General features: G+C 35.9%; 1 protein-coding gene across 1 annotated transcript in view; it reads left to right on the top strand.

Moving 5' to 3' along the window:
* The window catches only part of Etf-QO (electron transfer flavoprotein-ubiquinone oxidoreductase), an 84,984-nt gene that overhangs the window by 59,577 nt on the left and 8,157 nt on the right, over positions 1-17,250 (top strand). The window contains exons 11-13 of the mRNA XM_090380122.1: positions 5,702-5,884; positions 8,843-9,064; positions 11,998-12,217. Of these exons, the coding sequence (XP_090236248.1) occupies positions 5,702-5,884; positions 8,843-9,064; positions 11,998-12,161 (569 nt within the window). The 3' untranslated portion in view covers positions 12,162-12,217. The remainder of the gene's footprint in view (positions 1-5,701; positions 5,885-8,842; positions 9,065-11,997; positions 12,218-17,250) is intronic.

Raw genomic sequence — 17,250 nt, 5'->3', positions numbered from 1 at the left:
AAATCATATTTGTGTCTGCCAAACAATTTCACATGAAGAATATGTGGTCTGTGATGCTATATTGGAGTCATGCTGCTTAAACAGTATGTGACATAAATGTTGTGTCACATGGCCTAATGCTTAAAAGAAACAGCAACACAAATTCTGCCTAATGGCATTTAACATGTTAAAGGATTTACACATCTAATGCTTATCGTTGCCTTACTAAATCAACTAAATATCATTTAGCTATCCTAACTGGAATGATTATATGACCACTCCTCATGTTTCTTTCCTAATGTTTTTCCTTAACTTCTGGTGGGAGATATCTCTTGAGTGTATTGAGTTTCTCTTTTCTGTAGCAATACTTAAGACTATCTCTTTCACACACAGCTCATTAGGCCTTCCATTCATTTGACATCACACTGATCCAACAGTCTTGTGCTCCTAGCATTTTAATTTTATTTAATTTTCAAGTAATAGTAGTAGTAGAGGCATGTGGTGCAAGAAAGCAAGCTAATATAGCATCAGACTAAAAAAAAAAAAACATTTCACACATCCATTCCCTCTAAACGCTTGTCCAGCTCCTCCTTGAATTTATTTAAGCTATCAACTTCCATAATCGTAGATGGAAGTTTGTTCCAGTAATCAACTACATGCTGGCTAAAGGCAAATTTCCCCACATCTATTTTACAACTGTCTTTCCTCAATTTGAATTCATGCCCCCTTAGGTTTGTAATCTTAGCAAGAGGAAGAATCCCATCAGAATTGAGCTTGCTCAACCCATTCAATGCCTTATACATCTCAATTAGATCATCTCGTGGGTGCCAAGTCTCCAGATGCTGCAATTTGCAGAACTTAAGCCTTTCTTGGTAAGACTAACCTTTTGTTGCCCTTCTCTGTACTCGCTCAAGCAACTACATCCTTCCTAAAATGAGACCTCCAGATCTGTGTGCAGTACTCAAGGCATGGCCTGGCCTTTTTTTTTTTTTTTTTTTTTTTTGGCTGGTGCAGCATAAGCCATAGGCTTCCTGGCACCATGTGGCCATTACTAATACTAATACTTTCCTCAATTTGAATTTATACCCCCTCAGGTTTGTAATCTTAGCAAGAGGAGGAATCCCATCAGAATTTAACCAGCTCAACCCATTCAACGTCTTATACACGTCAATCACATCACCTCACAGGTGCCTAGTCTGCAAATTTGGAGAACTTAAGGCTTTCTTGGTAAGAGGATCCCTTCGTTCCCCTCACCAATCTTGTTGCCCTTCTCTGTACTCCCTCAAGCAACTCTACATCCTTCCTAAAATGAGACCTCCAGACCTGTACTCATGGTGTGGCGTGACCATTGCCTTCTACAAAGAGATAACTACCTCCTTTATCCTACTAGCAAAATTCCTATATATCATTGACAAGATCCCATGACCTGTTCTGATAGCCTGTCAGTACTGCTCAGAAAACTTCATATCTGACTGCATAATTACCCCCAGATCTCTTTCATTCTCTACCACCCTGAGTGTAGTATCACACAGATGGTACGTTTCTCTGGGGTTACTTCTACCCATATACAGTACTTTGCATTTGTCAATGTTAAACTTCATTTGGAAATTCTCAGCCCATCTCTCAACTTTTCTGATCCTGTTGCAGTAGCACACTGTCATCAACCCTACCAACCTTAGTATCATCTGTGAACTTGGATATTAAGCCTGATTTACCTTCATCAGTATCACTGATAAATATACAAAACAACAGTGGGCCCAGCACCAAACCCTGGTGGACTCCATTAATAACATTAGTCCATGAAGAGCAGCATCCATTGATTACCCCTCTCTGTCTTCTCCCACTCAACCACCCTTTTATCCATTGTAGCAACTTGCCCTTAATACCATACTACTCCAATTTGTACAGTAGCCTTCCATGCACCACAGTATCGAAAGCTTTCCTGAAATCCAAGTATATGATATCAAAATTATTTTTTGCATCCAGTTAATCAAATTTGTCAGACAAGACTTTCCCTTAACAAACCTATGCTGTGTCTGAATTATTACTGCAGTCTCGTCTAGATGACCTTGGAATGCTTCTTTAACCAGTGACTCCATTATTTTCCCTGGAACAGAAGTTAAACTAACTGGTCTGTAGTTACTCGTGTCACCCTTTGTGAATTGGGGATATATTTGCACATCTCCAGTCTGTGGGGGACTTAACCTGAGTCCAAGGACGTGCTCATAATTATGGCTAACGGTTTGCTCACTTTCTTTGTCACCTCCTTTAATATAACTGGATAGATCCCATCCACCCCAGGTGCCTATCTTATGTATAACTTCAACAATTTCTCCCCCACTTTGCTCTCAGTTATTATAAAATCATTAAGCTCCCTGTTCGAGTTTAATAAGCTTCTGTCCTCCACTTCCCTACAGAATTCTTCATCTGTGAATATAGATGCAGAATACTCATTCAGTTTGTCAGCTATCTGAGCAGGATCATCAACAGTCAAACCATTGATATCAAGTGGACCAATCTGATTCATCCCCTTCCTTTTAGAGTTTATACAAGAAAGAAGGCCTTGCTGTTTTTCTTAGCATCCTTTGCCAAAGATTTCTCATAATCTGCCTTCGCTTGCTTAACCTCCTTTGTGAATTGAATACAGACTAGCTTATATCTGCCATAGACTTCTATGTCACCTGATAATTTATATGCATCCCACGAATTTTTCTTCTCTGCCATGAGTCTCATTAGTTCATCTGACATCCATTTGGGCCTAAACCTAGAACAGTATTTCTTAGTAGAAACAAAAAAGCCTAGTAGCTTCCAAGACTTCTTCCTTGAATGCTTCCCATTTAGAATTTGTTGTTGGTAACATCATCAGCTGGTCCCACTTTATAGGACTTAAAAAATCTCTGAAACCACTGTAGTCACCTTTACGAAAGCAAAAACCCTTCCCTTTACTTTTGATTGTAGTAACATCTTTAATTAAATCCCACATCAGTACACTGTGATCATTGCCACCTAGTGGTTCCTTTATCTGTAAATTCTTGATGCATGAATAATCACTGCTGATAATCAGATCAAGAGTGTTACTCCCTCTAGTTGCCTCTCTAACATGCTGCTGTAGTAGTCATCTAATAAATCCAAAACAGCCTTGCTAGTGTGTGAGTGAACAACCCACAAGTTCCAGTAAATATCTGGGAAGTTAAAAGTCCCCATTGAATTTAAATTGATATTCTATTTCTCTGTACAATTGTTCGTTGTATTCATTAGGCCTGTAACACACTCCTATCCTCATTGTTGCTTTCCCAGTGGTTACGTCACACCAAACTGACTGAACATTGCACTGTCCATCTACGTCAACTGGATGCACTTCCTTAGATTTTGTGTTTCTTAACTAACAGTATAACCCCTCCTCCCTTTCTATCCTTTCTGTACACATTGTACTCCCCAAATTCCACCTTGTAATGGTGCCATGCTTATATCTGTGTGACACCACATCTCTGATATCCCACTTCAAATTCCTCAGATTTATTTACTGTACTCCTAGCATTGATGTACATGCAAGTATGCACTGATGAGCCAAAACATTATGACCACCTATCTAATATGATGTTGGTCCTCCATGTGCAGTCAAAACAGCTCATACCCACCCGGCCAGGCATGGACACTACAAGATTTCTAAATGTCTTGTGGTATCTGGTACCAACACGTAACCAGCAGATCCTTTAACTCCTGTAAGGTCCACGGTTGAGATGCCGCAGATCAGAGGTTGCTGTTCCGACACAAACCACAGATGCTCAATGGGATTGATGTCTGGGGAATTTGGAGGCCAATGCAATACCTGGAAGTCTTCCAGGTGCATTATCCTGCTGAAAGACAGCACTGCCAGAGGGGAAGACTGTTGCCATGAAAGGGTGTACCAGATCAGCAATGATGTTTAGGTAGGTGGTAGATGTCAGAGTGACCGGCACATGGATAACTGGGTATCCAAGCAGAACATCGCCCAAAGCATAACACCACTGCCACCGGCTTGTTTTTGTCCCACGGTGCATCCAGGCACCATCACTTCCCCAGGTAAACTATGCACATGTACCTGGCCTTCCATATGGTGCAACAGGAAATGTGATTCGTCGGACCAGACGACCTTCTTCCAATCACTCAAGGTCCAGAGTCAATGCTTGCATGCCTATTGTAGGCGCTGTCGCTGGTGAACCATGGTTAGCATGGGCACTTGGAGCAGCCTCATTTTCAGCAAGGTTTGATGTACTATGTGTTGTGACACAATTCTCGGTGTGTCACAAAGCATTCCAATTACCAGCAAGTTGCGCCACAGTTGCCATTCTTTTGCCACATACCATCCAGGAGAGTCTTCGTCCACCTCGAACAGCGATTAGCCGTGGTTGTCCAACACCTCACTGGCAGTTCGTGGGTTTTTCCTCCTCAGGCCACCTTTGGTAGGTACTAACCACAGCTAACCATGAGCATCCCACCAGCCATGCCATTTCGGATATGCTCTGACCCAGCCATTACAGTTTGGCCTTTATCAGACTCATTTAAGTCTGCTGCCTTTTCCATCTGAAGAACAAGAGTAAGACTGATTAACGGAGCTCAGTATCAGGTGTTTTTTATACCGTGTCCCGACCTGCACCGTAGTTCACCTGCAGTTGCCTCGATTTGCATAACGACTCGCATAACGAAATTCTTTTTTGGCACTTTTTCTTTATGAAAATTATGTGTAAATTTAATCCTTTTTATCTTTCCAAGTTTTGAAAAATTAGTGATATTTTCATAAAGTATTCAATATATGTGGTATTCAATACATACAGTTGTATTCAATTCGTGGTATGCATCCGTGCTAACATACAAAATTAGCTTTATTGAAAAATTATGTATAAATTTATTTGTATTAATAATGTGTTTGGGTTAATTCATCACTCATTATCAGTATTATCATAAAATGTATTTACGGACACAGTTCATAAAAAAAAATGTTATGGGGATACGATATTTGAGAAAATTGTAAGGGATGTTTAAAAAAAAGTTGAATATTACTGCTGTACAGCAGAGGAAAGTATACATACTTATATTTTAGTTACCATCAAATTCTACTTTGTACAAGTTTAATAGTGACAGATTTTCTCACTCACCTTTAATATATTAGTATGATACGTTTGTTTAGAGAGATTTGAGTTTAGATCCCATTGGAAACTGGAGAAAGTTTTAAAGTTCTGATCAGTCAAGGCTAGTTAGCATATCTCAAGTAGGGGAAGTAGGATCATTGCCAATTTTCAGGTTCTTCCATTTAAAAGAATAATGGTGAAAATAATGTTTTTTCTTCTTAGAAGTTATCTAGTCATGTTAATTCAATTAGAGTTATGTGCTTTTTTGTGGAGAGGAATCCTTGCTCTGGGTACAGTGTTTGTGTGACATGTTTTAATGATTATTTTGTTTTTTTGTGGGGTGAGGCAAAAAATTAGAATTTTGCCACCACCTGTGACATTAACTAATTCTCAACTTTGGATAGAAACAACTAGAAAAGCTTCTCCATTCTATGATTTTAACATTTAACAAAATGGAATTAAGTATCAAACTGGCCATGTCATGGAGACTCCAAAATAATATATACAATTACAGATATATTGGAACTTTCTTAATAGCTTTACTGTATGTTATTTTAAGAATATTGTTGATTGTGAATATTTAACTGCATGCTTTTTTAAATATATATTAAAAGGCCTAGAACCAAAAAACTATGAAGAAAACATCAGAAAAAGCTGGGTTTGGAAAGAGTTGAAAGCAGTTCGTAATATCCGTCCATCATTTCATTCGCCACTAGGAATATTTGGAACAATGGCATATACAGGAGTCTTTTACTTTATGTTCAGAGGAAAAGAACCTTGGACACTATCTCATGGAGGTAATTACAGAATTATGTGATTTTAATCTTATCTCTACTTCTTGCCAGTTAATTTACTCTCACTTATCCATCTCTTACAAGGGAAGATTTATATACCTTGCAGTGAGTTCTTTGTGCTGTAAGGCCAATACTGACTAAATCCATTATTTTTGTTCCCAAATTTAAGCTATTAACTGTTACGGTTGATTTGTAATTTAAATTGCAAATCAACCATAACAGTAATAGTTTAAATGCTGATTTCTAATTACAATACAAGATAGTAATCGAAAAATATATGTACAGAATTGAGTATACTTCATTTTGTCTGAAAAGAAATTACATGTTTATTATTTACTTTTAATACTTTGTTTTTATAATTCTGAATCCCAATAAATCTAGTTAAAAGTAAATAAACACATTTTCATTAATAGATTGAAGTATGTGCCTCACCATAAATACATTTTTAAGTTGCTGTTTTAGCTTTTATGTCATGAGAAACTGATGTAATAATAATAATAGTTAAATTCAAACATGGTTTGACTTGAATCACACAAAATGTGCCTTGTATATATTTATGGACAGTAAAGATATTTATATTATTTTCTAGTTGTGATTCTAAGAATAAAGGAATGAAAAACAAATATGGTGAGTGGGTTGGGAGGGGGGGATGATGAACGTCAGTAGTGTGCCTCATAAGATTGAAGTTGATAAAAAAAAAAAAAAAAAGTGCTTATTACGTGTCTCTAAAATTTCATTCACTGAAAACTTTACTAATTCTGGGAGGTGGAGAAATTTTCCAGTACTAATATATGAAATCTCTAAATACAGGTGGACCATAGAAGACTTACAGCAGGTCATGTTCCTGTGCCACAAGTTGAAACCAGTTTTCTCATAGAAGCAACTTTAGAAAATTGAATTATATTCCTGACCAAGAGTCCAGTATGTAATATTTTATAAATATAATACAAAAAGCTTAGTCATTGACCTACAAATCATATGTAAAATAGACAACAGTGCTCATTATAGTTATTATAATTCTAATTCAAACCATTATAATTACTTTGACAGTACATTCTCACTGGATATTATCATTGTTCTCTTTACTTCTAATGTAATGGCCGTATGTGTTTCTTTACAACATCCATCACTTGGGCACTGACCTTGCCTTTCATCCATAAAAAAAAATAATAATAATAAATCAACAAAAATACACTGTATACACACACTGGAGCACTTTCAAAATCAGTCCAGGCTTTGATAGTTTAGCATTTTTGTGCTTCAGGAATATGACTGACTGAATGATATATGTTTCTTTCTATGCAGAACCAGAAATCAAATCAAACTATCATCATGCTGTAAGTGCAGGTCAGCCTACTGCATATATATATTCTTTTTGTGTGTTAACAATATGTGGTTTGATTTTTATGTATGTCAATTTTACTTTTATTTAACTTGTAATGGTGCCATGTTTATATTTTTGGTGAAATATAATAAAAAAAAAAGTGGCTTGGCCTGCTGTAAGTAATAACACGGGTGAAAAGTTCAATAATGCTTAATAAGATTTATTATAGGGGAATTAAAAATATCAAATACTTCAGATCACTATTTAAAATTACACTTAACTAACACTTAACTCCACATAAGATTTAAACTAAAAAGTTCAAAACAATATTACTACAAAGTTTATCAGTAACATTATTTAGTTAACCTAATTAAATATTTAAATTTATCATATATAAGGCATTTATAATCAAACCAACTTGTGGAAGCATTTCATTGACCAATATTTAGTATTCACAACCATTATTTAACGAAAGCTCCCATTGATGTTTTTTTAGATTTAATTACCCACTTTTGAGAAGGAATATTGGATATAATTAGTAATCCTATGGATTTGTTAATTGCTTCCCAAGTTCTCCAAATTTTTTACAGACTAGATCTCAAAATTTCTATATTAAATATTTTACATATTCCAAACATTTGTAAAATGTTAGCTTTGTTGCTCATATATTCTCGATCCAGTATGTAACCTTGATGAAGGGGTGGTGGGGAGGTTTCCAAGTTTATTAAATCTAACCAGTCGTGTTTCCTACTTTTAAGTAATTATGATACTGACATATTGTTAGTCTAACCTGTAACACCAAAGTGACTACTAGCTTTGCAAGACACAGCGGACACTTTTTTTTCAAGGTAAGATTAAATTTTTAACTTTTCATTGTGTCTTGTAAGTGTATCTTGGGAAGGTTTATACAGTTATAATGCAATTTTGTAATTATCTATATCTTCTTACCAGTATACAATATTACTGGAGTATGATTTAGTATCATAGTTTTTTGTGGGTTGTTTTTTTTTTTTTTTTTTCCCCCAAAATAAAATCAACTAATAATTTTTATGAACTACTTTTGGTATAAGCATCCTGAGTTAAACAAATATGATATCTTTCAAAGTCCCAAACTGTTAATTTGAATTTTAATTCTTTACTTCTCTTTGATAAAGAACTCCAAAGTTGAGTTCGATAACATCATTTTCAGAGCAAGGTTATCAGAGCGGTTGAGTACAGAGAGCCTACTTCATGTACTTCTCAATCATTAAATGTAACAGAATTTGATCTCACAATTTAAAATCAAATTATATGTGGAGTTAGTGTCAGTTACTTTGTAATTTTAATGTAGTGCTCTAGAACAGTGCTACTCAAAGTGTGGTCTGCAGACCAGTGCCAGTCCGTGAACTGTTTGTTACTGGTCTGCGGCAATTTGTATTTTACAAATGTATCAATCTGAAACGGATTGGAAATAAAAGAAACTGGTTCTTCACCACAGATAGTTTGAGAAGTGCTGCTCTAAAATATACTACATTTGCCTTTCACAAAACATTGTTTAGAGGTGCAATAAAAGTTAGATGAATGCCAAAATTGAATTGTTGCTATAAATGTATGATACTACAGACAAATTTTTCATATTGGTGTCAATTTTGTTGTAGGACCAGATTATAAAAAACTGAAGCCAGCTTCTCAGTGTAATCCAATTGAATACCCAAAACCTGATGGAGTTATTACATTTGATTTGTTGTCATCTGTTGCTCTGACAGGAACCAACCATGATGATGATCAACCACCACACCTCACTCTTAGGGATGACACTGTTCCAGTAAAGCAAAATCTTTGTATTTATGATGGACCTGAACAAAGATTTTGTCCAGCAGGTAAGTTTTGTTCTTATAAAACAAACAATATTTATTAAATTTTTATTTTTGTTTCACTACCTTGGAAGTAAATTGAACTTTAGTAAAATGTGGATAGACTTATTTCATAAGCAGAATTATTCTAGTTAGTTAAAGTTTGGTTTTACAAATCTTGTTATTTCAATCTTTTAATATATTCTTAAATCACAAAGATTTGGTCCCAGGGGCTTGTCACAGTCATTCTTCCTAATATGACAATTAGGACTTACTACCTGGGAGACTAAATCACTGATGAAACTGATATTCAGGTCCAACTTGCAAATCAAGCAGACTGAATTTTGGCTAAGTACAGTTATTCTACAACAACCATATCCTCTGCTTGCACTTTTGTGATGGTGGGACTGTTGTAACCCAGGGTATATCGCCATGCATAGTGTCAGAAACACTGGTATACTGGAGGTGACACCCAGGTGTGAGCTGAACCACCATAAGCAGGAGTCGAGGTGTGGTGTCCACATCATACAGAGGAGTGGCCAGCCCTCTTTGTCACCAGACAGTACTGGATGGTTGATATGACTCTCATCACCTGGTGCAATACAAGCACTTTTCTTACTGGGGAATTGAAATAATGAAACTCATGTTTAGTCTCCAGAAGATTCTTCCAGATTTATCTGTTGCCTCTACCATTCTCTCAACTCCAAAAGTTACTCAAAACGTTTTTACTTCCTTTCATTGCATCTTGATTTTCTCCACTCTAAACTTTTCTCATAGTGAAATAAATTTCTTTGGTGAGTTTAATGTTCACAGTTCTAGCTGGCTTCAATTTTTTAGTTACACAGACTCAGCTGACAAAGATGCTGAGTCACTTATGATTACTAATGATCTTATGCAACTGGTTCATTTACCTACTAGAATAAGACAATCCTAGCCACACACTAAACACTCTTGATCTCCTCCTCACCAACAACCCTTAGTGCACAGTCACTTAGTACACAACAACCCAACAAGTACACAGTCACTACTAATGATCCTCTGTACCTCTGACCACAAATTGGTGATGGTCTCTTCTCCAATGGAGCTTCTCTCTCTCTCATGGCTATATTCTCAGCCTTGTGTCATTGGGTAGTACAAAAATGTGAAATGAGACGATCTGCTTTATTTCTATTCCTCTTTTACTAGTTCTTCTCTGCTTGTTCTCAGAACCACTACTTTTTTGTGGCACCTTTTTACACTTTATTTGACTACCATTCTTCCTTCTGCATGAAATTTGCTATTTGCATTTACCTCTACTCTTTGCAAAGTAATTAGAGAAATCCATCATCCACCATCTCTTAAACTATCTTGAAACCTATCTGATCAAAAATCACCAATATGGTTTCCATCAGTGTCAATTCACTGGTGATGGCTTATGTTACTCATCTTTGGACAAATTCAGTGGAAATGCTTGGTGAAATTCAAGCAGTTGCTCTTGCCAGTTTCAGGACTTTTGATTGTTTGTGGCATAAAGGTCTTCTAAATAAGCTCCCATTTTATGGATTTCCATTTTTTTTTTTTTTTTTTTTTTTTTTCTCTGAAAAAACTGGCTACCCCATATTATCTACCATGTGGGTGATGGTAGATGGCTCTGTCTTCTAACTTCTGACTGGAAATGCTGTTAATAGTTTTGCTGATGACAGCACATTACATTCCACCTTCCAATTTGGGAAACCTTGTCCTGCACAAGCAGCTTAATTTCTTGAATATTTACTACCAAATCCAAATGCTAATGTCAGGCACTTGTCCAGTTGGGTGAAGGAGACTTAGTTAACTTCCATCTTTCTAAAAACTCATCCTGTTTTATTTCTCACAAAAAAAGGGCATTGCGCCTATGCTTTTATGACACTCAGATTTCTAGACAAGAACACACATCTCTATAGGAGATTACCCATCTAATCTAACTTAGTATAACACATCACAAATATTGCTTCCTCTGCATGAGAAAAACTGGGTTTTCTTTTTTGCTCAGCATTATTTTTTTTCTAAAACAGCTACTGACTATACAAATATCAAATCCACTCTACCATGGGACATTGTTCCCACTTCTGGGGTGGTGCCCCAAACTCTCTAAAGTTAATTACTCATCTCTTATGAAGTCTCTCCATTTTTTCTATGTTAAAAAGGTGAAGGATGAAGACAAAACAAAAAACACTTCTGTAAAAATGGGTGTATTATCTGGAAAAATGCAACAAAATGAATAACAGAATCTCAAGTTTTCACATACTTCAACTTCTGCCTGTAAATGAATTAAAATTAGGATCAGAGAAATGTCACTGTCAGTTCCAAAGGATATGGTATTTTGAGAAACCATGGTTTATGCAAAAAAACTTTTCTGCAAGAAGACATGAAGTTTATGAATCCTTGGCTATTAAAACAGTTCAGTATAATAATTTACTACTTAATTCTCACATTCTGATTGATGTTTCAAGTGCTTGGAACATTTACATTGATAACATTTACATTTCATCTCAAAATCACATTTCCCTTAGAACTAATGTGTTACTTTCCATTATATAAGGTTTCTTCCCTTCTGATCTTAACAGAAGATGAAATACTCATTTGGGGTACTCATAGTTATGTTCTCTACCCCACCCTCTGTTTTTACTTTCGATGTTCTGGAATAATGCACACATTTTTCCAGATATTTCTTTTATTCCAGTTTATTTTTTGTCTTTTTAACCTTTTTATTTTCAGTTACATATAACTGAAAAGAAAGGTTTTTATGATTAATAGCAATTCAAAGGTGGGTACTATAAACAAGTTACACCATTTTTTTCATATTGATTGGTTTATTTGGCACTTTACTTAATGGTTCCGTCATTAAGAGGATCTTTATCTATTCTTAAACTTTATTCATTAACAATTTAATTTTTTAGCTTATGTTTTACTGAAATATATATAAATTTAATTTTCTTTAGGTGTTTATGAATATATTCCAACTGAAGATGGTAAAGGAATGAGGTTACAAATAAATGCTCAGAACTGTATTCACTGTAAGACCTGTGATATTAAGGATCCTAGCCAGAACATCAATTGGGTTACTCCTGAAGGTGGTGGTGGACCAGCATACAATGGAATGTGATGAAATTCAAGTAGTGTGTATTCAGTTTATGACTGTGGCAATACTGAGCTTTACTGGTAAGGTTAACAGTGAATTGAAAGTTAAGGGTTAATTTATTTTCTGCAAGTTAAGTGAATTATGACCTTATACACATTTTGTTCTTCTAATTTACAGTTTTTAAGTATACTGACCATAAAAAGTAGAGGCATTTTTAATTGTTAATGGTTATCATTTATTAATTACCCATCACTTCTTTAGGTAACATAATTTTGTAATTTCTGTTAAGCAGTCACTACCAAGCAATGTCTAAGAAATTACTTCTACAAGCCAGTCACATCTTTCAGCATTTATTTTCATTTAAAGTAATTTTAGAAAATATTGCTCAGCACAAGGTAGCACGAATCCTTAAAATATATAAAAGCAGGTGATTTGCTGATGGAACAACATTGTAAAGCTATTTGTTTTCACTTTCATTGTGTGCTTTTTTTTCTTTTTTTTTTAATTCAAGGCTTTGTCATTATTAATTTCAGAACATAATGCATATCCCTAAATTTGGAAAAGTCAGGATAGTTTAATTATTTGGCAATTTTCCAAATGAAATTTTAAAAATTAACTTTTGTGAAAAAATCCTTTGCCACTCAAGTCTTAAGTAGGACCAATTGTAATATTGATTAAACTATCACAATGATGGAGGGACAATAACAGAAATAAGGCTGTTATTTCAAGAAAAGTGAACTTAGAATGAGGATGTTTTAAGTGTACTTTAAGAGACTCATCCCATTGTCAGTACATTTGGGAAAGTAAAGTTAAATGAAACTTTACTTTCCCAAAAAGTCAACAAATTTGTTACTCATTTAGTACGTCACTTCTCTTTGCATTACCTTAAAATGCACATGAGATAGAGGCCATATTAGTATTGACTTTGGCGCCTCCGTAGCCAGGTGGGCAGTGCGGAGCACACACTTCTTGATTAGACTGGGGTTCGAGCCCATGACCACCAAATACGGAGGATGCGGAAAGTTCAGGGAATGACCACCGCATAGCTCCGGAGCAATATGGCTTTAGTTGCTAATGCTCCTAAAAACCAAATAACAACAACAGTATTGACTTTGTCAGTGTGAAGAGACTGTTTTGTTTTCTTTGTGGATCAGTGGATGTTATCTATCAAAAACTATTGTATCTTGTAGGCTGGACAGACAAGCTGGCCTCTGCAGATGAACTTGTCCTGCTCATTAAGGCTAATACCCAGACTGCTTTAGAACTGCATGCCAAACTAGCAGCAGAACCAAGTCAATTCTGTTGAAAGGTAACTTGAAACAGATATCCACAGATTAAAATTGCAGATAAAACAGTAGCCCTTGCTATGGAATTGAAATACCTAGGTATAATATTTGACAATAAGCTGACTTTTCCCAAATCTCATGAATTTAGCCAAGAAAGTCAGGAACTATGCTGGTCAACGTAGCTGATTGCTAGAATTAGTTATGCTGACTGGGGGTTAAAAGGGAAGACACTTATCAGTATATATACAAGACAGGCTTTCTCCCAATTATGATCTATGGCGCAGGCACATGGCATTACAGAGCTACTCTAGACAGAAATAAAAAGACAGTGAATTATACTACTTACCATCACAAGGGCATGGGCACTGTCGGTACACCTGCTTTGCAGGCCTTGCTGGAGCACTGCCACTCGACCTAGAAGTTATAAAAAGAGGCTCAACCATAAACTCAAGAAACAAATCTCAACTAACATCCTAAGGATCACAATAGACCTTGAGGCTGATATGAAACAGGAAAGAAAAAGGATACTGTACCACCAACAATGGCAGAGTCGATGTAAACCAGAGTTGAATAAACCAGACACCCAAAGGGGAAGTTGTCACTAGTAGTTTCCTTCCCCCAGGTAACCATAGTACCCCCCAAAACCGCCTCCCTGGGTTACCCCAGGGCTTTATGCTACTTTTTTTGCTAACAGGCCATAGCTCCCTGAATGCAAAGGTTCTTTCAACAGATCTTACCCCAGATTCCAAATGTACCTGTGGAGCTGACAAAAATTGGGCCCCATGTCATTTATGACTGTCCCAACTACCATCCTCACAAATGTACACTTATGTCTGAGATTGGACCAATATGCCATGGAGATGAGAAACTGCTCATCTCTGATGAAATGCATTACATGGTCTTCTCTGCATTTGCTCAAAAAGTTTTTGAGACCAGGAGAAGCAACCATGCAATGGTAACAGATAATGCGACAACCCCCCCCCTTCCCAATAGAGAAGCACGGCTAATGGACTGTGACATCTACTGACTATTACAAACTGAAATGAGCTGGCCTGTCAGAATGTTTCCCACCCAGGGAGAATGTTTATGTTAGAAATTGCCTGTTGTTTTTTTTTTTTTTTTGTTTATTATTTTTTTGTAAGTGTAACGCTTATTATACATGTTATTGTGCTATATATGCGTCTTGTTTTTGTGGGTATTGCTGGTTATAGGAGTGTATGTCAGTGGAGTGTGTGAGAGCAGATGAGTCTAAATGTGATCGTGTATGTGCAGGTGTGTGAGTGTCTTGCACTGCTGTGTGCATATATGCCGTTATGTGACTGTGTTGGTTCGGAAATGAGTTCACTTAATCTATGGGGGGGGGGAACTTTAAACTGTATCTCTTGTCCTATTCAGGGCAACTTACCCATTCTGTGATGAATGGGTAAGTGTGCAAAAATGGGGAATGCATGAGACTATCTTGTAAGGGTTAAATTTTGTACCCTGAATATGCTTTTATATATACGGGGTGGTCCATAATTCATGGTACAACTGGCAAGAGTTTTATTCTTCATTTAAAAAAAGTTGAAATTGTAGAATAAAATTTTTTAATATGAGGCTTCGTTTATGAGAAAATCAATTTTAAATATTAGTCGTGTAAGCATGCACTTGACTAAGACACCATTGAGCGGATCTTGATACCAACCACTATTTACTCTTCTGTTTACAGTATCCAGTGTGTACTTTAACATAGGATATGTAAATTAAAATGAGACACAATATTTCCTTTTATTAGTTTCAGAATTGTTGCCCATTCTGTTGCATACAAAGCTGGGCTCTTCTCACTAGATTATCTTGAAGCCTTTCCAGTGTGTTTTGAGTTTTTAATGATTTGAATGCCAGTACAATCCTTTTCTTCAATTGTACAAGACTGATGATGTCTTTGGAATACACGATTGCCTTGGTATGACCCCATAAGGAAAAATCTAAAGGTATCAAATCTGGCGACCATGGTGGCCAAGTGATTGTTCCTTCACAACTGATCCAACATTTGTATCGCTCATTTAAAAAGTTCCTCACTTCTCAAATAAAATGAGCTGGGGCACCATTATGCTGGAAAATTTCAGTTCTAGTATCCAGAGATACATTTTTTAATAGTCTGGGTAACTTGTTGCATAAGAAGTGTAAGTGCGATGTATCCCCTAAATTATATGGAAGGAAATAAGGTCCCACTATTTCATTACCAGTTATACCAGCCCAGACATTCATCCTCCACCTTTCTTGAAGATGCATTTCAACAATAACGCGAGAATTTTCAAGTGCCCACCAATGCATATTATGTACGTTTAAAATTCTGTGTCGTGTAAATGTGGACTTATTAGTCTATAAACTCGTGATAAAAATTGTGGATGCATAAGTAACCAATGCCAGAAAGCCATATGTGGAACAAAATCACGAGCTCTTAGTCCTTGCACTTTCTGGACATGAAATGGGTGCATCCTGTTCTCACATAGTATGCGAATAATTGTCGACCCACTAATGTTATGCCAAGAAGAAAGATCTCTTGTACTAAGATGAGGATTATTATTGACATCGTCATAATTTCTTCTTCTGTATGATTAGGCAGTTGTCGACATCGTCTGCGATTTTAATGCGAAGAATGGAACAAACCACAGTCGAACAGGGTTTGCTCTACTCTTTGAATTACTTTGAGAAGCGTTTCCAGCACATGCTCCTAATGCAAGGAGCATGTCCATGTATTTGCATTTACTATACCTTGCCATATTGGGTTGATAGAAACTGATAGTGAATACTGATAATAAGTAAGATACTAAGACTGATGATAACAAATGACATTATATCATAAACATACCAAGTTGTGACATTGTATACAAACAGAAGAGTAAATAGTGGTCCATATCAAGATCCGCTCAACGGTGTCTTAGTCAGTTGCACACGTACTCAACTAATATTTAAAGTCAATTTTCTCAAAAAGAAGTTTCGTATGAAAAAATTTTATTCTGCAATTTCGACTTATTTTTTCATGAAGAATCAGCCTCTTTCCAGTTGTACCATGAATTACAGACCACCCTGTGTATATATATATATATATATATATGTGTGTGTGTGTGTGTGTGTGTGTGTGTGTGTAAAGAACAACAAAATTTTACTGCCTGATAGTTGTTCATATTTAAGTGCACCTATGTCCTGTCTGTGTGAATGAATGCAGGAAAAACAAATGTGTGAGAGAATGCAGTCCTATATGCTAAAAATTTATCTCTCCCTAGATATATGTCTAAAAAAAAAAAAGAAGTGTACTTGTGTATGTGTAATATGTCAGGTGTGCAGGTGGACATTTAATTATAGTTCATATAATTCATTTAGCTGTATAAAAGGCAGCAGCAAGTTTGCTAGTCAAATTGGATGAAATTCTTATGGCATCTTATTTCTTGGAGAAAAGAAGTACTGGGAGGGAAAAAAAAAAGAAGCACTGGAACTTATTTATACTTGTGTTTGAGTGCACTATATCATTTTGCAAAAAATTTGTTGCAAAAATGTTGCAACTGGTGTCATTTAAAAGGAATTAATGGTACCAATTAGTTTAGCAATTTAATGTGTAGTAGGAAAAATGATCAACTTCAGACAAAAAAAATTACAAAAAAGTCAACTTTTATATGAACAAGTCATTATCTGAACTCAGTTCTCTACAGTCTACACTGACTTTAGAACTACTAAACTTTGTGATATGAAAAGTCATTATACATCTTGTATTGTGAATCACTTCACAAGTTGCTTTCTCTTAAACCTCAAATAGCACTGTATACAAAGGAAAAGTATATTGCTACTTC

This window comes from Mastigoproctus giganteus, chromosome 1 (genome assembly GCF_048544385.1).
Source record: "Mastigoproctus giganteus isolate SK-2022 chromosome 1, ASM4854438v1, whole genome shotgun sequence".
Taxonomy (NCBI): domain Eukaryota; kingdom Metazoa; phylum Arthropoda; class Arachnida; order Uropygi; family Thelyphonidae; genus Mastigoproctus; species Mastigoproctus giganteus.
The sequence above is the reverse complement of the archived record's forward strand: the minus strand, read 5'-3'. Positions and strand labels throughout refer to the sequence as shown.